Source organism: Grampus griseus (genome assembly GCF_964374135.1).
Source record: "Grampus griseus genome assembly, chromosome: 14".
In the NCBI taxonomy this organism is placed as follows: domain Eukaryota; kingdom Metazoa; phylum Chordata; class Mammalia; order Artiodactyla; family Delphinidae; genus Grampus; species Grampus griseus.
In genome coordinates, this window is record NC_139008.1 from 5575348 (window position 1) to 5596716 (window position 21369).

At 51.7% G+C, this 21369-nt stretch overlaps 1 protein-coding gene across 3 annotated transcripts; it reads right to left on the reverse strand.

Annotated features, from left to right (window-relative positions):
* Nucleotides 1-779: 779 nt before the first annotated feature.
* TMEM130 (transmembrane protein 130) lies at nucleotides 780-16331 on the reverse strand (the record flags this gene model as incomplete). Of its 3 annotated transcripts, none has more annotated exons than XM_082670774.1 (8): nucleotides 780-968; nucleotides 1424-1536; nucleotides 3509-3711; nucleotides 4937-5021; nucleotides 5741-5907; nucleotides 9102-9261; nucleotides 10540-10845; nucleotides 16229-16331. In XM_082670774.1, the coding sequence occupies 8 exons, from the start codon at nucleotides 16311-16313 to the stop codon at nucleotides 780-782; spliced, it is 1308 nt and encodes a 435-aa protein (XP_082526900.1). The 3 variants fall into 3 exon arrangements, with proteins under 3 accessions (XP_082526900.1, XP_082526898.1, XP_082526899.1); XM_082670772.1 differs by having other exon boundaries at nucleotides 780-932; nucleotides 16229-16313; XM_082670773.1 differs by lacking the exon at nucleotides 10540-10845 and having other exon boundaries at nucleotides 780-932; nucleotides 16229-16313.
* Nucleotides 16332-21369: the final 5038 nt, after the last annotated feature.

Consider the following 21369-nt stretch of genomic DNA (forward strand, 5'->3'; position numbering starts at 1 on the left):
TGAAAGTTTAACACGGACTCAATAAAAGAAGGTGCTATTTATAAAGCACTTTGCACTCACAAAGCATTAGCCCTGCCCCCACCCGACCCCCAGCAAGCAGAGAGGGAACAGGGTGTCCTTAGAAAGGGACCCAGTAGCCACAGGGACAGCACACAAAGGGAGGAGCCAGGCCCAGGAGCTGTCAGGGCCACGTGGGAAAGGTCAGATTTCATTTTAGTGCTGATTCAGGGTACATCCCAGCAACCACCTAACTGATACAGAGGAAATCATCTGAAATGTCTGTGTGGCGTGTGTGCACGCTTGTCTCTGTATGTATGACCTTTTGTGATGCAGCCTTAAATTATCCATTTGTGACCTTCCTTCCAGCTCTCTGACCTGGGCAGGGCTGCCTGGGGGAGGGAACTGTGAACCCAAGATAGACAGCAAATGTGCCAATAGGGGAGGAATGGACGAGGAGTAGCCAGGCACACTTAGGAGAGAACAAGGACCACGTCTGGTGTTGCAGCCCCACTTGAGGCCTCTTCAAAGCCAAGCAGTGGGACTGACTGAGAGGGGCTTACAACTGTATAGGTGGATGGATGGATGGATGGCTAGGGGGTATGATGGAGGGGGGCTTGTGGAGGCAGCTGGACTGTAAAAATGGACGGCCGTCCAGGGTGGACAGCCCTGCACACATGAACCCCTCCTGCTGGGCAGCGTGCACCACCCTGCCCCGCCCTGCCCGAAACTCCCAGTCAGCAGTCAGTTAACGCTGAAACCGGGTCGGGGGCGGGGGGCGCTCACACTGTGTAAGTTTTGACAGACTTGTAGAGGGGCGGCAGCAGCCCGTGGTTCTCGCGGACAACTTCCAGGTACTCGGATGGCGTCTCCAGCAGGAAGGGCCCACAGCACATCTGGCAGCAGCACCTGACCCCAGTGGGCGGCTCCGGGTTCTTGTCAGACATGGGGGAAAAGTCAAAATCAGCCACCTATGGTGAACAAAACCCCACTGGTCAATCACCCGCCCGCCCACTGGGAGTCCCATTAGGTGGCCTTAGGAGCTCAGCTGCCTGGCTAGGTGGCCTTGAGCTCGGCTGCCTGCTGGCAGCGTGCACAGAAACACCTTTCTGGAGCCATGCAGCGCTTCCCTGTGCCTTTGGCTTTTCTGCTCTGTGGGTCTTTCCTGCTTTCGGTTGCCCTCTCCCTTACCAGCTCATGGGCACGGCTGCCAAGCAAAGGGCTAGCATAGAAGGAGGTAAGTCACATTGGCAAGCAGCTAAATCATCAATCGGGCCCCATCTTGGGCACATTACCCCCAGCCTCAGGGCCTTGCTCTGACATCCAGAGCACCTCCAGGCTCCCTGGTCTAGCCCCCCCTGCCCTCTCCGCATATCCTCTCCTGTCAGGACCCAGGAGTCCAGCCCCCACCCCACCAAGCACCCACCTCCACCATGTCCTTCTGATGAGCGGCGTTCCGCAGGGTCATGTACATGATGAAGGCCAGCATCATGGTGATGAGTGTGGCACACGGGAAAGCGAAGACAGCAGGCTGGATGCCTGGGAGTGAGACAGGCTAAAGTCACGAGCCTGGGTAGTTGGTGCTGAATACTAGCCTTCAGGAGGAGATGACACAGGGGAGAGAACACAGCCCACCAGAGCTTTTCTCCTCCTCGTGTTCATGCATCCCAACTATGCAACCCCAACAGGCAAATCCAGGATTTCACAAAAACCAAGCTGGGGTATGTGAGGGTTTTCAAGTTTTACTTGAGAGTGACTTTCAAGGGGTGCAACTAAATTTCCCACCAGAGCGTGGACTGCTCCCAGTGAGCAGCATGAGACAGAGTGATGACGTACAACTTCCGAGCCTATGCCATGAAAGACCTAGCAGCTTCCTCCTTGGTCTCTCTTGGGTGACTTGCACTGGGGAAGGAAAGCCAAGTTGTGAGGACACCCAAACAGCCCTGTGACCTCTGGCAGCTCTGGGCTCACTCCCTTATCCTGTTACCAAGAAGCAGCATGGCAGAGCAGGAAGAGCCCAGGGGGTCTTGGGTTCGAATCCTGGTTCTGACCAGTGACCTGATGGCAATACTGACCCACAAGGCTGCCACGGGAATGCAACCAGGTGAGGCAGGTGCAGGGCAGGCGATCAGCAAGTGTGGGTTCCTTCTCTCTACTCCCCCACCCTCCTCCTGGTAGAGCCACCGCCATACGCCATGAGGATCTGTCTCTCAAGAAAAGGCGGCATTGACTACCTGTAGTGCTGTCTTTCTCTGCAGAATTCAGAGGGATCCCAGACACTCAGTGCCCAGGAGATGTTGGGGGAAGTGGGGCCCAAGGCCGCCGATGATGCCAACAGGTCACAGAGTCTGCCTGGCCCACAACATCAGCCGGGGCCAGGAGCGGAGAGTGGTGTCTGCTCAGGGTCTCAGAGGGACGGGAAAGACTGGAGGGGGTAGTGACAGCATCTGGTGCACTTACAGGGCCAACCTCAGGGATGAGTGCAGCTGGCGGGGTGTCCCCTTTTGTTCTGTATGGCATGGAACCTGGCCGGGCATCTGAAAGACCATCCCTAGGGTTCTGGGATCCTACTTTCTCCTCTACATAAGAAAGTTCTTTTCTGGGGTCACAGAACAGGCCCCCCCACCCCCGGAAATGAAGGGTAGGACCTGATGCTGTCATCAGCCAATCCTGTGGCTGTAAGCCAGTGGCAGGACCTCATAATGTGTTTGGGAAAGGGTATTCCAGGGGCGATGGTTGGGCACCCTTATGAACGAGAGAGACTGTACTGCACACTTTCTGAGCTGCCTACCCTCCCTGGGAGACTCACAACAGCCCTGTGAGTCCAGCACCGTCACCGTTGGAGATGCCTGTTTTAGTGGCGGCAACAGCGCCGAGATGGAGGTGATGGGGTGGCGGTGATAGCAGTGAAGGAGGGAGGGCTCGTGCTGGGGACAAGTGTGGCAGTGGTTAACGTATGGAGAGACACTGACCACTGTCAGTGGTGGTGGCAACAGGAGAGCTGAAGTTGGGATGATGCTGGGGTAGCACGGGATGGATGGTGTTGGCCCAAATGGTCGGTGCAGGGGCTGGTGGCAGGGGTGTTAACGGCAGTGCTGATGGTGGTAAGGGTGGTCGCAACGGCAGCGCCGTCTCTGGCTATTGAAGATGCTAGAAGAACTGTCTGTAGCATGTGGTGATGGTGGCAGTGGCGCTGGGCAAGTTAGCCGGCAGTAGCTGAGCTGTCTGTCGTTACTGCTAGTGGTGCTGGTGTGGAGGGTGGTGGTGGAACTGAGGGGTTCTGGTGGTGGGGGCTAGAGCAGTTGTTGGTGGCACTACAGAGTTTCTAGTGCTGTGGGTGGTCAGTCAGTGGCGCTGGTTGGGGACCGTAGGGTTATTGATGATGCTTGTGTTGTTGGGACTGATGTTGATGGCTGTTGGTGGAGCTGGCTGGTGGCAGCACACTGGCGGTGGTGGCAGGGTTGACTGGTTTTTGCTGCCTCTGTAAGAGCAGAGGCGAAGTGTCACTTACTGGAGGGCCAGACCTGGATCTTGTGGTACTGATGCGTCTTGCTGATAATGTTCTCGGCCTGGATGCTGAAGCAGTAGTCCCCAGGATCCCTGAAGATGTGGGTCAGGTTGTAAGCCGTGCTGCCCACTGACACAGGGTGGCATTCCCCTTCCCCCAGCGGGAGGCACTCGGGCTTAAGACGCCAGCACACGTTCAGAGGGGGGCTGCAGGGAAATGGGGGCATTTTTTTAGCAATGGCTCAGCAAGGAGTGTGAGCATACACTAAGTCCAGGAAAGCCCAGGCAGTCATGAACTTCAGTGTCCTTTCCAGGACAGAACACCCAGCTTCCCTGGCCTCCAGGGAACAAAACGGTACATAAGAGATGGCTCGGGACTCCGAGGGGGTCAGTGAGGCAAACAGGGACATACACAGACTGCTGAAGGAGGCAGAATGAGTGCCCCAGTGACGCACTTGGTGCACTGTGGAAGCACAGGGGACGGAGGAGCGTGTTCTTAATGAGGAAGTCAGGGAAGGCTTCCTGGAGGAGGTGGCATTTGAGTAGGCCCTAAAAGGATAAGTCGGCTTTTGACAGGTTTGAAGGGGTGAGGGCATTCCAAACTATCCACCTGCCACAGCACAGGCTCAGAATCTGGAAAATGCAGGTCCGTAAAAAGAATTCCAAGTGAGCATTCCTATCTCACACGACCTAGACCAGAGTAAAACACACACTCATGCCACTTCAACGATCAGGTCTACCAAGCACAAGTAGTTTCCCCCTCTGCTCTCTAAGTACTGAGCTCTTATCTCCAAAGCCCCCTGAAAGCGTCAGGAGCCACCTCCAGCCCCTTGGCTTGTCTTCCTCCTTCCTTGGCTACTTTGCCCACTCCCAGTCTAGCCTCATTTCCCCCTGACGTGTCCCCTTGTCGGGGGATTGGGTGGGGTTGGTCTTCCCCACTAGAGTCCTTGGAGGGCTGGGCCCTGACCACTATTTTTCTGCAGCCCCGTCCATCCCAGTGGCCCCAGAGAGGGGCTCCCTTGTGGGGAGAACACACCCAGCATCTCCTCATCTCGTCACTTACTACAAACTCAGCTTGATGGTGTTCGTGGCAGGAGCTGAGCTAGGTCCTACCCAAGATGGCCTGCTTTCCAGGGGGCTGGAAAGCAGGCCCAAGTCACACACGGGTCTTTTCACAGGAGTGGTCGCTCACCTGCCTCTGCCTTGATGCCCATGTTGCCGACAGCCCCAAAAGCCCACTCCTCCCTCCTCTGGACCCTGAGAATGGAGCCATGCCTGTGACTCTCCCGTGGCACAGTCAAGGGTGGCATCATCCCTCCATGGGCTCCTTAACTTGGGTCCCCTCAGGGATGGAGCAAAAGGTCAGGAGCCTCGGAAGGGGAGTGCGGGCAGGACCACGGGTCATGTGCAGTGTGCTCTGGGCTTCACTCACCTCCCCAGGAAGTTCAAGGTCACTATCATCTTTTGGAAGGTCTGAATTAGGGTAGGTCCCAAGACCTGGATGCCTCGAAGGGTTTCTGAAAGGCAGAGAAGACCTCATTATATCTGGTGGCTGACGACAGCTGTATCAGGGCTCGTGGAGTCCCGAGGCTGTGTGACCGTCACCCCGTCCTCCTCCTGGCCCTCCCCAAGGGCAGGTCACATCCGGGGCATACCCGGGTCCTGCCTCCCTGTCAGCAGCAGGTGCTGGAGCCAGCTTAGAGTGCGGGAGCCGGAGGAAGCAAGCAGGGCCCTGGTGAGCAGGACCTGGGGCTGACTTAGGGTACCACCGCCTCCCCGCATCATCTGTTCCGTGTGTGGGGTGGGGGAAGCAGCACCCCATTAGCACGACCAAGAAATCTGCTGCAGCTGCCCCAGCACCCCCTCTTGCCAAAGCCAGGTCTGGCTGTTCCCTCCCTGTGCAGCCGACTGAGGCTGTCCCAGCCCTGAGAGGACGGTCCTTGACGGGAGGCAGATGTAGCCGGGAACGAGGAGTATCACAGCAGTGTCTGGGCTCTGCCACCTGGTGGCCACCTGACCTCCTCCATGGCCTGCAGTGCCCTCTTGGAAGCGGGGAATGACAGACCCACTCAGAGGGCTGCCAGGGGAACAGAAGAGAGGCTGTGCATCCGAGCTCAGCCCAGTGCCCAGCTGGAGCCACCCTGATCTGCAAGTGACCCAGCCCTGGAAGGAGTGGTAACCAGGGCTCCCTGATGGGCCAAATGCTCAACCCACACCAACCCCTGCAGAGACTCACCCTGCAGCTTCAGCGAGGCGGAGAAGTCGCCCGTCTTCTGCAGAACGCCCTTCCCGACGTCCGGTGTTACCTGCTCCCACTCCGCCACAACCTTGACCTTCACAGTGAAGGATCCAACGATGGAATAGTTATAATAGACTGTAGCGTCTTTGGTCACCATCTGGGTGCTATAAGGTGACAGGGAGGAGATGACAGAAGTGACTCACGTGCCCTCTTAGAGTGGTTGTACAGTGACACATTCAGACCAACGCCTTGCAAGCAAAAACAGCATCCCAGCATCAGTCTCCAGAGCCAGCCAGGGCATGAGGTCAGCTGTACCTGGTAGAGTGGCTGCTGGTTGTCTTTGTATTTGTAAGTTACAGGTAGGAGAACTCCTAGCAACAGGTGCCTGTCACCTGCCAGGAAGTGCTCTGCACCCCGAGCCAGGAAACTGGGAAAGGCTGTGTGTTAGACAAGGACAATCTGGGGAGGGGAGAAGTATGAACTCTGGAGTTAACACACATCTGGCTTTAAATCTCAGCTCCAGATTTCCTATTTACGTAACTCTAAGCCTTACTTTTCTCATCTGAAAAACAGGAAGAGTCATACCTCCATCACGGGTTATGATATAACATATTAAGTGTGTAACATCATGCTTTTTCCCTACAATTACCTGAATCACTTCAAAAGGAATTCTAGGGCTTCCCTGGTGGCACAGCCGTTGGGAGTCCGCCTGCCGATGCAGGGGACGTGGGTTCGTGCCCCGGTCCAGGAGGATCCAACATGCCGCGGAGCGGCTGGGCCCGTGAGCCATGGCCGCTGGGCCTGCGCGTCCGGAGCCTGTGCTCCGCAGCGGGAGAGGCCACGGTGGTGAGAGGCCCACGTACCGTAAAAAAAAAAAAAAGGAATTCTAGTAACAATAAAATATTTTTGTTGATTTGTTGATGCTCTTTATATATGAAGTTTATCAAACCTTTACCTATTACTTATCTTCCAAATATTTTCTCCCAGTTTAACCTTTATCCTTTGGTTTGATTTACTTCTTCCATTTCAAATTTTAAATCTGATGATGCCAAATTTAGCATTTTTTCCATTCTAGTTTCTGCCTTTTATTTACAGAAATGCCTTCCCCACTGCCAAACTATCCAATCTCAGGGGATGATCTACATCCCAATCTAGTCCTGGTTCATTATGTTTACTATTTTAAATCTATCTGGAATAGCTTTTGTTAGGGATTAGATTATTTTTCTCCCAAACAGTTAACCAGCTACCCTAGTATCATTTATCAAACAATCTATCCTTATTCACTGGCTGGAAATAACATTGTTATCATACACTATATGTGTATATAAACTTAGGGTTTTTTTCTGCTTTTTCTATTCTGTTCCATTGAGCTGCCTTTTCTTGCTGAAAATTATTTGTAGCTTTCTAAATACGTTTATGTATGTATTTCTAGCCCCTTTCCCCATCACCATTCATCATCATCCTGCTTTTCTGATCATTTCTCTTTCTTCTTACAATATTGAGAAATTCTCTCATCATTTTTCAAGTCTTTTTAAGGTTCTCAGTACAATCTATGATTTTATTCACATAAATCCTACAATTTTAGGCTAAGTTTATTCTGTCCATTTTTATAAATATTATGAAAGATTTTTTCGACTGCCATTATATGGAGAAGCTAAGAATCTTTGTTTTGTAACCAGCCACATTATTAAAATCTTTTTAGTTCTAAGATTTTTCAGTGGAGTCTTCTGTGTTTTCCAGGTAAACAGTACTGTCATCTGTGTACAATGACTTTTGTCTCCTCCTGTACATTTATATTTCATTTACTTTTCTTATTTTATTTCATTGCCTAGTCAAAAATGTTCAATTGCAATAGAAATAGTGAATAGGGAATTCCCTGGTGGTCCAGTGGTTGGGACTCTGCACTTTCACTGCCAAGGGCCTGAGTTCGACCCCTGATCGGGGAACTAAGATCCTGCAGGCTGCAGTGCAACCAAAGAAAAAAACAAAAGAGAAAGAAATAGTGAATATAACTTTCTTTAACGTGAAAATAAATGCCCCTAATAAATATGGAGGCTGTGCCCTGGTTTGAGACAAATATTCTTTATGTTATAAAACCATATATATACATATATATATAAGCATATACGTGTATTTGTATACATGCATGTATATATGTATGTATATACGTGACGTATATGTATATATGTATGTGCACATATGCGTAAAACTGTGTATTTATACACAAAATTTAGATGAACTGTAAAATCTTTGTCATGTTCCAAAAATTATTCTTATTGGGATTTTTATTGGGTTTGCATTAAACTTAAAGAATTACTGGGGGGAAACGGACATCTTTACAATATTAAGACTCACCATCCCGGACATGGTGTTCATACCCATTTACTCAAATCTTTTCTACTTCTGCAGGTGCGAGAGGGATGGATTGGGAGTTTGGGATTAGCAGATGCAAACTATTATATATATTATGGATAAACAACAAGGTCCTACTGTATAGCACAGGGAACTATATTCAATATCCTGTGATTAAACCATAATGGAAAAGAATATGAAAAAGAATATATAGGGCTTCCCTGGTGGCACAGTGGTTGAGAGTCCGCCTGCCGATGCAGGGGACACGGGTTCGTGCCCTGGTCCGGGAAGATCCCACATGCCGCGAAGCGGCTGGGCCCGTGAGCCATGGCCGCCTGTGCTCCGCAACGGGAGAGGCCACAGCAGTGAGAGGCCCGCGTACCGAAAAAAAAAAAAAAAAAAAAGAATATATATATGTATATATGTACATAGCTGAATCACTTTGCTGTACAGCAGAAATTAACACAACATTGCAAATTAACTATACTTCAATGAAACAAATTTAAGAAACAAATCTTTGCCACTTCTCAGTAGCTCTGTAGCTTTCTTCACGCAGGATCTTGCCCATTTCCAGATCTGCCTGACCGGCCCCTACTTCCCGACCTGCCTCCCGCAACTGGCTTGTCTGGAGAGGAGGTGTAAGGAGAATGAAGCTGGAACACCTGAATTCTACCATGTGAGTATAACAGCGTGTGTCATTGGCTGGCCAGGTCCCTCCAGAGTCAAACAGAGAAAAATATACCTCCCTTGACCAGCCTTAAAGGGCTGTTTTGGGCACCAATGACCCCTCTACTAGGTTGCAGGCACCTTGAAGGCAGGTCCCATTACTGGCTCACACTGGTCCCTGTGGACCCCGAGCTTGGCACAGAGCAGGTGTACAAGGCATGTTTGGAGTGAGAGAGAGTGAGAAGGTGAAGATGGGAGAGTACAGAGCACCCCGCCTGGGACGACAGGGCCACCAGCCATGAGCCAAGACTTTGGGGCATCAAGGGGCATAAGGACATACCCGTCTCCGAAGTCCCAGCTGTAGAGAAACGAGGCGGTCTTGAAGAAGTTGCTGGGGTCGTGGAGGAGGAAGGAAACTTTGAGGACTGTCTTGGTGAGGTAGGAGCTGGGCCAGGGCAGGGAGGTGTTCTGGGTGACAACGAGGTTCCCCACGAGGAACTCTGGGACAGAGACCACGGGAGGGTGAGTCCACTGAAGTGGAGGAGGGCAGAGCCACATGCCAGTTGGCAGGGCAGCCTCTCCCCAACCCGACCTCCTGGCTGTCACAGCCAGGTGGTGGCAAGAGGGGGCCCTGCAGGTCACCGAACACAGAGGCATATGCCCCCTTCGTGGACGCTGGTGAAGACTCACTTCATGTGTTACACGCATAGCTCTGCTCCTGAACCCCTTTCACCAAGACCCTGAACTTTCCGGCACAAAAGATGCCCAGGACCAGCAGGAAATGCACAGGCTTTGAAAGCAACTCTTGGGAAATATTTCAAAGTATTAGATGAGCCTAGAAAAAATGAGCAGTTCTACTGACTGCAGGTCCACACCCCATGTGCTGGGCTGGGTGAGGAACACCATTCCAGGCTGCCTCCTCTAAAAAAAAAAATTAAAAGCTGATTTTTTAAGCAGAAAGTGAGGTGTGCTCGATAAAGCTCATTTGGAAATTGCTGCAAAGTGGAATGAAAAGAAAAGAAACTGCTTATCACGCAAACACAAGCATTGTTGATGTTTTGAGGAATTGCAAAGTATACGTGTGTACATATTTAAGGTATACACATATTAAACACAGTTGATCAAATTGGTTATAGAATTTTGTTTTGATTTTTTAAATTTTACAACCGTGAGTACTCCCCCAGGCTACAACAAACTCTTTGTAAAGGTCATTATTATTCATTATACAAATTGTGTCAGTATACTTAGCCAGTCCCCTTATGGTTGCATACTTAGCTTGTTTCTATTTTCTTCTGTTATTATAAAAACTGTGATGAACATCTTCGTGCATAAACCATTACCCAAATGGAGGTTTATTTCCTGAAGATAAGTTCTTTAATAGACTGTAAACTCCAAGAAAGCAGGGACTTCTTGGAAACAGAGAGAAGGGAGGGGAGGGAGGGAGGGAGGGAGGAAGGGAGGAGAAGGGGGAGAGAGAGAGAGAGAGGAGAGAGGGAGAGAGAGCGAGAGAGAAGGAGAAAGAAGAGGCCAAAGACTAAAATAATTTATAACCATTGATACATATGTATCAGCTGCTCTCCAAAAGGTTGTATTAATTTACACCCGAGTAGCAATATGTACTTTAAGTGTCCATTTCAGCACAACCCTGCCAGCAGTGCGTAGTACCGTTTTCTGATCCTTTGTTAACTGACAGCAGCGAAGGAACCATGGGTCTAATCTGCATTTATGTGATTACCAGCCAGGAGTCTGAAGACAAATGAAGTAGGAAAGGTCCTCACCTGTAATGGGGAGGACAAGGACGCTCCTGGCCACAGGCTGGCACATCCCGCAGTCAGCGGCGGTGACCCAGACGGAGACCGGGAAGTCCCCGGGCACGTTCCCCACGACGCGGATGGTGGAGCTGAAAGCCTCATCTGTCTTCCCCGTGAGCAGCAACGGGGTGTGAATCCAGCGGAAGCGGTAAAGGCGGGTGCTGGCGGGCAGGACCAGGCTGCCGTTGTCATCGGCCACCAGGCTGGCCGTGATGGTCACCTCTGCCCCCGTGGTGGCAGGGCCATCGGGGGTGAGGTGAAGTTCATACACGCCTAGGAACCCAGAAACGAAGACCGCGTTTCACGAAGGGGCGTGGCCAGGAAACCCACCGCCACCCTCTGGGCCGGCTTCTGTGAGTCTCTTTTACAGGTGGAGAAATTGAGGCCCAGGCAGGTCAAGTGACCCGCCCAAGGGTCATACGATTAGTTCATTGCCCAGCTGGGATTCAAACCCAGGCCCAACTGACTCCAAATCCCACACCCTTTCCCGTGTCTCCAGTTTGTTTTATTTTTTCATGCCAGCCAAGCAGGGGCTTACAGAGCATGTGTATACTGACCTGGCCCGGCTTCTTAGCCGTTAAAATGATGGCCAGTGCATGTCACAGGAGGAGCCACCGCAGCTGATGCCAAGAAATGCCCCCCATCGCCCACTCTTTTGGACTAACCTTTACATGTGAAACAAAATTCCAGCTGGAAACACAAAGCTGAGTCTGGACCCTGATAAGGCCTAATACCTTGATGGTGGTAGGCCAGCCTTGTGAGGAAGGGCCCCTGTGATCCAAGCCAAGCCCCCTTCTCTTTGGTCTCAGTTTGTAAATCTGTAAGGTGAGAGTTTCTAGAGCTGAGCTGTCCAATATGGTAGCCACGTATGGCTCCTTAAGCGTCAATTAAAGTGAAACAAACTTAAAACCCACTTTCTCGGTTGCGCTGGCGCATTTCAAGGGCCAGCCACGTGTAGCCAAGGGTCACCACAGTGGACACTGTGGATACAGATCTTCATTATCACGGAAAGTTCCACTGGACTACACTGCTCTAGGGAACCTCCAGGATTCCTGCAGGGGCCAACGCTGGAGCTCTGTGTTTCCAGCTGGGTCAACTCCTTGGGGAACCTGAACTGAAATACTGGGGATGCAGCTCTTACAGGGAACCCAGGAATTAGTTTTCTAGGTTGCAAGCAGAGAATAGGGCCTGGAGCACATGGAATGGAGACCAAATAAGAGGCCTTTTCAATAACACTCCCCATCTGACCAACACATTGAAGGTAAGACTAATTGTAATCTGAAAATAGAGAAAGGTATAAAATTTAAAAATTTTTTTTAAATAGTAACAACCACTTACTATATTGGGTCATTTCCTACTATTCTTTTACATGCTGCCTACTCTGAGATTATATATTCCATTGCTGTTGCTGTTTTTTCAATTCTGTATCATAGGCATTTTCCTGTCATTCTTCACCTGCTTTAGATAGCTGCAGATTTCATCATACTCAGAAGGTAAGATTTTAAAAATCAGATTTGTTTCCATCATAAAAGTAATACATATGCATAAAGAATATTAGAAGTGTCCTATTACCCTACCCCCCAGAGACAACAGCTGCTATCATATTGCTGTCCTCCAGCTCTTTTTCATGCACGGAAGTTTTAAATGTAGTCAGAATCAGCCTCTGCACACAATTTTGAATTACTTTATTTCTACCTGACAATACATCAGAAAGGATGTCTGCAGTGGCACTAATGTGAACTTCACTATTTGCATGATAATCCCTCAAGCAGGCACATCTTAATTCCCAGAACCTTTCAGTCTTGTCAATAGCACTACTGCACGTCTTAGTAACTATTTTCCTGTGATTTGTAATTTTCTTTTTCAGGTGAGACTTCTGAAGGGCCTGAGGTTAGAGAATGTCTAACGGTGCACACCTGGGCAGAAGAGGTGATGCAGAAGGAAGGGAGGAGGGCCCCCAAGCCCCCCTCTGCTCATTTTACTCCCTCCCACCCCACTTCCCGGCAACATACACCCCCTCCCTTGGCTTCCAGTACCTCCTAAATGCTGATGGAACCCAGTAACACAGACTTCATTTCTACTGAGCAATAATACAATGGCTACTAACCACATGCAATTAAATTTAAATTAATCAAAGTTAATCACTTCAATGTATAATACTAAAATTCCAGTCCCTCCATTGCACTAGAGCCACAATTCAAGCGCTCAACAGCCACAGCTCTCCCGGATAGCACAGATATAGATCATCTCCTCCATCATCTAAAATTGTGTTGGCCACTGATGCTCTAGACCCCCTGGATTTCTCCCCTCCCAAACCTACCATTCTCTTCACCTATCATTCTCTGCCGGGTCAGAGGACCAGCTGTCCCAAGAATCAACCCCCGGGCCTCTGCCACTAATTCTCCCTCTCCATTACTACCAGCATTGCTTAAGGTAGCACTCAGCCCCATCCGGATGGATTACCGATACATCCTGAATGTGACCCTTGGCCTCCAGTCCTGCCCTAATTTCAGCCACCCCAACAAGCAGCTTCCTGCACAGTTAATCTGATCATGGGCCGGCCTCGGGGTGGAGGGAGACCACATTCACATTTTAGTACATCCATGGTGTCACTTTAACCCTTTAACACCTGCAGTTCCCCCCCAACATGCTCTGTCCTTCCTAGCCTCAGGGCCTTTGCACACACTGTCCCCACTGCTCTTCTTCACCTATCTGTCTGTGGATATAACCTCTTCCAGGAAGCCCTCCCTGACACCCCCCCACCTCACCTCCTCGGCACTCTCCCAACAGCCTGAGCACACAGTTGTCACAATCTTGGGTTGGGATAAAGGTTTCCTTATCTCCCCCACTGCACTGCAAGCTCCTTGAGGGCAGGGCAAGGGTCATCCCCATCTCCCCCAAGCCTAGCCAGGTGCTTGGCACATAGTAGGGTTTCAACACTATGCTGTGGAGAGGCACCTGGAGAGAAGGGTGTGGCAGAGGGACCAGGCCACATGGCACTGCCCCAGGAAACTCTTCACCCAAGTGCTATGGACTGAGCCCCAACCCGCAGCTGCTGGGGGGACCCAGAAGTACAGGATGTGCTCCCTGTTCTTAGGGGGCTCACGAGAGACCTGCTGGACTCAGCAAAACCGGGAGGTGAGCGAGTGTGTCCTCAATTGCACCCCATTTGCCTTGCGGCAATGTTGCCCGCCCCCACTGGGGACTCTGGCTCCAGCCTTTCCGCTCACCCACGTTACACGTTCCCTGTTGTGAATCCCTTTCCTTGGGGCCGTATTTTGGATTATAAAGTCATTTGGGCTAGCATTGCAAAAGGGACCTGCAGCACCTTAATCCCAAAGAGAGAATTCCAGACACGTAAGTTTCTCCAAGAAAACACAGTATGTATTTTACACTGAAGGACCTGAGTCCCCAGAGGTCCCCAGGGACTAATGCTACTGCCGGGGACCACACAGCAATCTGCATTGCCCTAGGCTGAGTCCCTCTGGCTGGGAGGCAGCCTTTGGCCAGGCTGCTGCAGAAAGAGGTGCTTAGAGGAGAGGCCATCTCCTCCCTTCCCTCTCTTGCTCCTGCCCACACCCTCCAGGAGAGGAGCGTGGGCCACAGTGAGGCTGGCAGGTGGCAGGGACATTCAGCTGCATGCTAATGGCCATCCAGCGTCTGCAGCAAGACAGGCGCATGTCAGCACGACGCAGATCCGTTGCCAGGGGAACAGAATCAGGAGGGCAGCCAGCTCAGCCAGGAGGCGGGATGGGGTGGGGGTGGGGAGGGGCTGTCGCTACAGCCAATGTTGCAGCAGACACTGGCCCAGCTCCTGGGAGCGCCCCCCATCCCGACCTGTCCAGACGCCAGAGGCTCCAAGGGCACTTTTCTCAGGCTTGTTTTTAAAAAGCAGGTATTTCACAGCCCCCGGGTGATGCTGCCCCTCGTCCTCAGGGCCTAGAAAGCGTCCAGAACATCCAGGCTGAAATGGACTGGGAAGGCTTTGCCACCTGTGGCTGAAGGAACCAAGCCCAGCTTTGGTTACCTACCCATGCAAATCCATCTTTCCAAGTTTGGGAGCCCAGATGACATGGCCTTGGAGTACAGAGCAGCCCAGTCAGGGGCTTAGGGGCGCCACAGGTGCCCCAGTGACCACACAGGTGCCCCAGTGACCGAGAGCTGAAAGGGCCAAAGCAAAAAGTGAAGTGACAGCGGCCACAAAGTTTGACCCGTGGAAGAATGTCCACCAGCAGGCTCCCTGGGCTTCCACCTGCAGCATGCACATTCTCCCTGACCACACAGCCTGTAGGGCCCCAGAACAGTCTAGAAAAGGGCTACATCAGCCTTTTCTCACTGCACAGGTACACAGCCCAAAACACTTCCCAAGGTACCTCTGAAGTCTGGACAACACAACCTGGAATTAATGAACGGTCCAGGACACGGACTTCTGACTTCAACCCCTGGTGTAGGAAGCATGTCGTGCAGGCTGACCCAGACCCGGGAAGGGTGGAAAGGGCTTCTGAATCTCTCTTTTTCTCCTGTGAGTTTTCCCCAACCCCATTCCCAGCTATTTGGACTGTATCATGGGTGCAATAGGCCAGGCTGGGAACCACACATGACTTCCAAAGAATTAACCCTCCACACCGTTTTTTTTTTTTGGCAATTTAGGCCGCGTTGATAATTTCTGGACACATGTAAACCTAATGGACAAGAGACCCCATTTCCAGGGGCAAGCAGATGCTCCTGACCAAGCCAATTCCCACAAAATTCCCTTAATTCATCCTTAAGATGCAGGTTTTTTATTTTACCTTGTGGCTTTTATTTCACAAGTTTGCATTAGATCTCTTCTTCTGTCTACCATTCTTTTAAGGTGTAGGGGGGGTCATGAAAATATTGGATAATATTTAACACCCACCCAATAGCTGCCCACATCCCAACTGTCCCCTTAAAACTCTCCACCCTGGGTCCTTTCTTGTCGCCAAAATGGGGCAGAAAAGTGGGTGTTGGCCTTCGGGCGTTGAGGAGGTGGGGATGTTAGAAGCACGATCCGGGGGACACCGGGTAGGACCCAGCGGAACCAGCTCCGGGTCCATTTTGGAAATCACTCCCAGAGAGGAAATGGCAGACCGGCCTCCTGGGCGCTAAAATCGCATACTCCCCGAAGTCAACACAAGCAGGGTAGAAAGCCTCTCTGGATAAGGCCACATTTTAAGGCAAAAACGCTGCTCCGCGGGCAACCTGGCAGCGCTCCCTGGGGGCTGTGGCGAGAAGACCGACCCCGAGCATTCCCAGACTCCCTTCAGCGTCCTCCCCCACCTCCAGCGGCTGCGAGGTTTCCAAACATCGGGATGGATGCGCCGGCCACCGCGCGGTCCCTAGGGCAAGGCCGATCTGGAGATGGCAGCAGGAACGAGGGCGCGGGGAGCCCCCTCAAGTGCCGGTGACTTCAGGGGAGAGGGGAGAAGGGACAGAGGAGAGGGTTGCGCGGCGCCCGGCAGGCCGTGCTCCGCTCCGCAGCTCGCGGCCTGCGGGGAGGTGGGAGGTGCGCGCAGGGCGCACGGCGCCACCTCCGCAGCCCCGGCTCCCGGCGAGGCCGCCCGCCCGGAACCGCCCCGAGGCCCCGGGCGCGCTGCGACTCGGGGAGGGCGAGCGGCTGGCTCGCGCAGCGCCTTACCTGCAGCCACCCTAGCCGGGGCCAAGGGCAGGAGGCAGGCCAGCCAGAGGATGCGGCCGAGGCGCGGCCAGAGGGCCGGGGCCATGGCGGCGCTGGGAGCTGCTGGAGCGTGGAGGGCACGCGGCTCGATTCGGCTGCGGCGGCTGCAGCTCGTGGGTCGCACGGCACGGGCTGTGCGGGGAGGTACGGGCGCGGCGCCGGCTCGTCCTCGCCTCGGATCGCTGTGTCTCTGCGCGCCGCCGCCGGCCACAGCCCGCCGCGCCGACCCCGACCCACGTCAGCCGCGCCGCGCCCCCTCCCCGCACCCTCCCTCACTCCGCCGCACGCCGCCTCTCCCCACGATCCTCCACTCTCCCCACGATCCTCCCCTCTCCTCCCCGGTCTCCGCTTCTCCAATCTGCTCCCCCTCCCTCCCTTCCCTCGCCGCGCCCCTCCTCTCCCCTCGACCCCTCCCTTCCCCTCCCCTCCCCGGTCACCGTTCCTCCACTCTGCGCCCCCTCCCCTCCCTGAGTCTGTGCCCGCGTCCGCCGGCTCTGACTCAGCGTCCCTAGAGGAGCGTGCACCAGTGTGAAGCCCAGAGCAGGCCCCTTTGGGCTCTTTCTCCAGGTGGCGTCTCCCCTCATGACGCACACGACTTGGAGATGCGGCTCTTCATTCAAGAAGAGTGTAGCACCTACTGTGTGCAAGGCGCTGGGCGGTGGGCCTAGGAACGTCTTGTGTCCCTCCGGAGGGAAGGGCTTGGGTGCACGTGCCCAGGTGCAGGCGCTGGGACTGATGCCATTCCTCAGTTTACCCTCTCTGCACCTGCTGTAAAATGGGGTTTGTGGTCATACCTGGCCCCACAGTGACAACGCTGTCACTGAGGGCCTTGGGACACTCAGACAACCAAGATAAGGAGTGACCAGGCTGCTCCTTGGACACTCCCTGGCCTAAGCAGGCGCGTCCATCTGCCATAACGGAACAGAGCATGTCTTTTCTCCTAGAAGGTGGCCGGCCTGGCTGATCTTAAAGACTGGACACCGGCAGCCTGGATCCTGGTCCCAGCTCTGCCTCTACTTTATCCTTGGCAAGGGAGCCCACCCAGAGGGGGTGTTGGATGGCTGGTCTCACCTGGCTGGCACTGATGGGACCACAATTGCAGGATGGGCTGCATGGGAGTGAAAGAACTTCTGGGACAGCTGTGGGGTCCCCTGAGAACGGGCCCCACTGGCCCCATTGCCATCTCACTGTGATGGGGGGGAGAACAGATTTGAGTGAGTCCCCTTAGGAAAGTTAAAAGTGCTAGCCACTCCCTGGTGGCATCAGTCACCATTGTGGGGACAAATACCAGGCCTAGGAACCAGGGGACTTTGGATTCTGAGAGTTATGTGACCTTGAGAAAGTCACGTAACTCTCCTGGTGCCTCAGTTCACTTTTCTTTAAAATAATAATAATGCCCCATGAGACTGTGGTAAGGATAAAACGACTTGACACATAGAAGAGTGCTTGGACATAGTAAGTACTCAATCAGTGTTGGCTGCCATCCTTAGAACTGCTTAAGGACTTGGGAGAGTTTCACTTGTCCATCAGGAATTGAGAAGAAAATTGTGCTTGAGAAGAAAATAGTATATTAAGATTATAAATTGAGTTTCAAATATTTGACTATTTCACATTTTTCAAAGGTCTGGTTGTTAGTGGTTTTTGTCATGTACTAAATGCATAAATAGAATAATAACATTTATTACGTTTTTTTCATGTATAACATTATTACATTGAATATTACAGTGTAACATTATTACATTGAATTTTTCATGTGTAACATTATTACATTATTACATTATTATACAGTAGCCATAGATGGTCACATCTATGTCACAGAAGCCACCTGCAAGGCCACCCTGAAGCCGATGTTGATGTGACCCTTCTTTGTCTAATTCCCCACAGGTATCACCTCCCCCAGAAACCTTCCTTCTTCTGGGCTCTCACAGCACCTGTCTTGATGTCCATTCTTGTCACTGAAAATCTTTCTAAAGCAGGTTAGTCGGTCTGTTGGCCCTGGCAAAATGGTATAATTGATTTCCCTTTGGTAACAGAAGGGCAGCAGCCCTAGTGTTAATATTCCTACCACAAATCCTCATTATCTTGCATTGGAAATGTAACTGTGGGAAGTGGGGGCCACTGAGCTGATAACAGTCACCCCCGATCAGCTCTGGAGAGGCTTTGGGGGTTAAATTCTATGGTAGTTTGAAGTAGGCAAAAGGGAGTTCAGGGTGATCTCTTTGTTGAATTTACCATGGCTCCAGGCCTAGATCTCAGCTTTACCGGATTTTCTGCTGGAATTTTTCAACCACAGGACACCCAGTCACCCTGTTGAAACCCACAAGAGACCTAGGGAGGATTTGTTAATTCATCACGGGGGAAAGGTTCTTCATAGGGGTGGAGCCCTTAGGGCCAGCCTCCAAGAAGCCCAACAGGTGAGGCAAAGGTAAGCAGGGACTCCAGCACACCAGGGGACAGGGGAGGGAGGATGGCCTCTTGGTGGCTCTCAGAAGGTCAGACTGAGGCCTCATGCCCTGAACCACTCCATGCAGAGACCACTTGTGCAGACTGCTCATGCCCACCAGAGTGAATATTTTGAGGCTCCCTGTATTCTTTTTAGTGTTCCAGCTGTTCCTAGCCTATGGGTTCATACAGTATTATTCCAAACATTTGTTTATGGGCTGAATTGTGTCCCTTGAGAAATCCATATGTTAAGGCATAATCCCCAAAGTGACTGTATTTGGAGACAGCACCTCTAAAGGGGTAATTAAGGCTAAATGAGGTCATAAGGGTGGGGCCCGAATCCAATAGGACTGGTGTCCTTATAAGAAGAGGAACAGACACCAGAGATCTCTCTCTTGAGAGAGCACAGAGAGGTCATGTGAGCACATAGTGAGATGATGCCACCTATAAGCCAAGAGGAGAGGCCTCAGAATGAAACCTACCTTGGTGGCACCTTGATCTTGAACTTCCCAGTCTCCAGAACTATGAGAAATAAATTTCTGTTGGGTAAGCCACCCAGGCTGTGGTACTTTATAATGGCAGCCTGAGCAGACTAAGACAACACCCAATGGGCAAAAGGAATACATTGGTAAAGAAAGACAGAGGGACTGCCCTGGTGGTCCAGTGGTTAAGACTCTGCATTCCCAATGCAGGGGGCCCGGGTTCAATCCCTGGTCAGGGAACTAGATCCTGCATGCTGCAACTAAAGATCCCGCACGCGGCAACGAAGATACAGCGTGCTGCAACTAAGACCCGGCACAGCCAAATAAATAAATATTAAAAAAAAAAAAAAGAAAGAAAAGGAGCTTTCTGTCTAGGAGGGAAAAAGATGATAAATGAGTAAATATAATTTCTGATTCTAAGGAAAATTCCAGTATTATGAGAGCTAGTGGGGGGGGGGTGGCAGGCAATGGTTTTCTTTTTTTTTTTTTTTTTTTTTAATGGTTTTCTTATATTGGGCCTTAAAAAAGGCCTCTCTGAGGAGGTGACATTTGAGCTCATCAAGGATGACAAGGAGCCAGCTTTGTACCTCTCAGGGAAGAACATTCCAGACAGGAGAATTAGCTACAAAGGTCCTAGGTGGGCAGGAGGCACATCAAGGCCATTGTGGCTGGAACATGAAAAATGAGGCTGGGAGGTGCACAGGCCCAGGGATTGAGGATAAGTTGAAAAGTCTTTGGAGGGTTTTAAGCAGAGGAGGTGCATGATCTCATTTATCTGATAGAGATGAAGTTGACACTGTCCCCAACATCTAATTCAGGAGATAGACAAGAAAACAGGCAAAAATCATAGCAGCATGATGGGTACTTTCGTAGGAGAAGCTAAGGCCATGGGAAAGCATGTGAATTTCACCAATGTTAACCTCCCCGCCCCCCCAACTGTAGGTCTTTATCACATGCAATTAAACGGAAACTTATCAAAGGATTTGTGTACTGTTGCTTTTCTTTCTCGACCCCTCCCCCAACAATATTAAATAACCTCGGATGGCACATTGGTTCCAGCCCTTAGATTTTTCAACTTTACCCAATTTTGGACCTCCTAAATTTTGGGGTTGGCGGTGGTAGGAGCAAAGAGGATTTTGCTTGCAGGTGGGCAACTTCTTCCATGGGGGAAGGAGTGTTCTGACCCACTATATTTCTCCTGCGGCAGAAATAAGTGGCACTATATATATCCACTTACAATCTCAGCGCTTCAGCTGAGGCTTGTTCTTGAATGGCAACATTAAACAAAAGCAAGGAGCATGTCTCTGAACGTATCTTGTAGGAATTGCAAGCTCTATTTATTACCAGGTGTGAAATATATCTGTCTGAGAAGGGAAAACAAAGGTTCTGGTGAGTTAGTGATGATGGTGTGGCAGTGGGGCGGTGCGGGGTGAGCAATGGGGAAGTACTGTCAGGAAGGGGCAGGAGGTGGAGCCAGGTCCTGGAGGGGCTGGAGGTAGGTCAGGTTATCACTTTCATGCTCTGTCCATTTACCATGGTTACCACGTGTTTCCAGGAACAGCTCATCATTCAACCAGTCTCATAGATAGAGTCTGCAGGTGAGGCCTGACAGGGCCTCCTGGTCCAGCTCTCTCTTGAGAGAGCACAGAGAGGTCATGTGAGCACATAGTGAGATGATGCCACCTATAAGCCAAGAGGAGAGGCCTCAGAATGAAACCTACCTTGGTGGCACCTTGATCTTGAACTTCCCAGTCTCCAGAACTATGAGAAATAAATTTCTGTTGGGTAAGCCTCATTTGGGCATCCGGGCCCCACTTTCCCCTCCCTCTCATCATTGCTCTGAGCCAAGGCACCTGCCCCGTCGCGTAGGCACTGAAAAGCGGTCCGCTGAGGTCTAGCCTCGGAGTGATGTAGCTGCAACAAATGACCAGGCCGGCCTCTTCCAGGCAGAACACCTGAGCTCTCCTTTGCTTACAGGGTCTCCGTCTGTCTGCAGCCTTCGCCTTCCCAAAGACCCTCCTTACCTCCTCCCCCTCCCCGGGCTAAGAAGGACCCCAGGGCTCAAGCTGGGGAGAAAACCCCGCCCAGCATGCCACGTTCAGCTCAGCGGTGGCCTCTTCCCGGGCCCGTCCGCCGTCTGCTAAGGAAGCCCCGCGGGTGCCCACCGCCCCGCAGCAG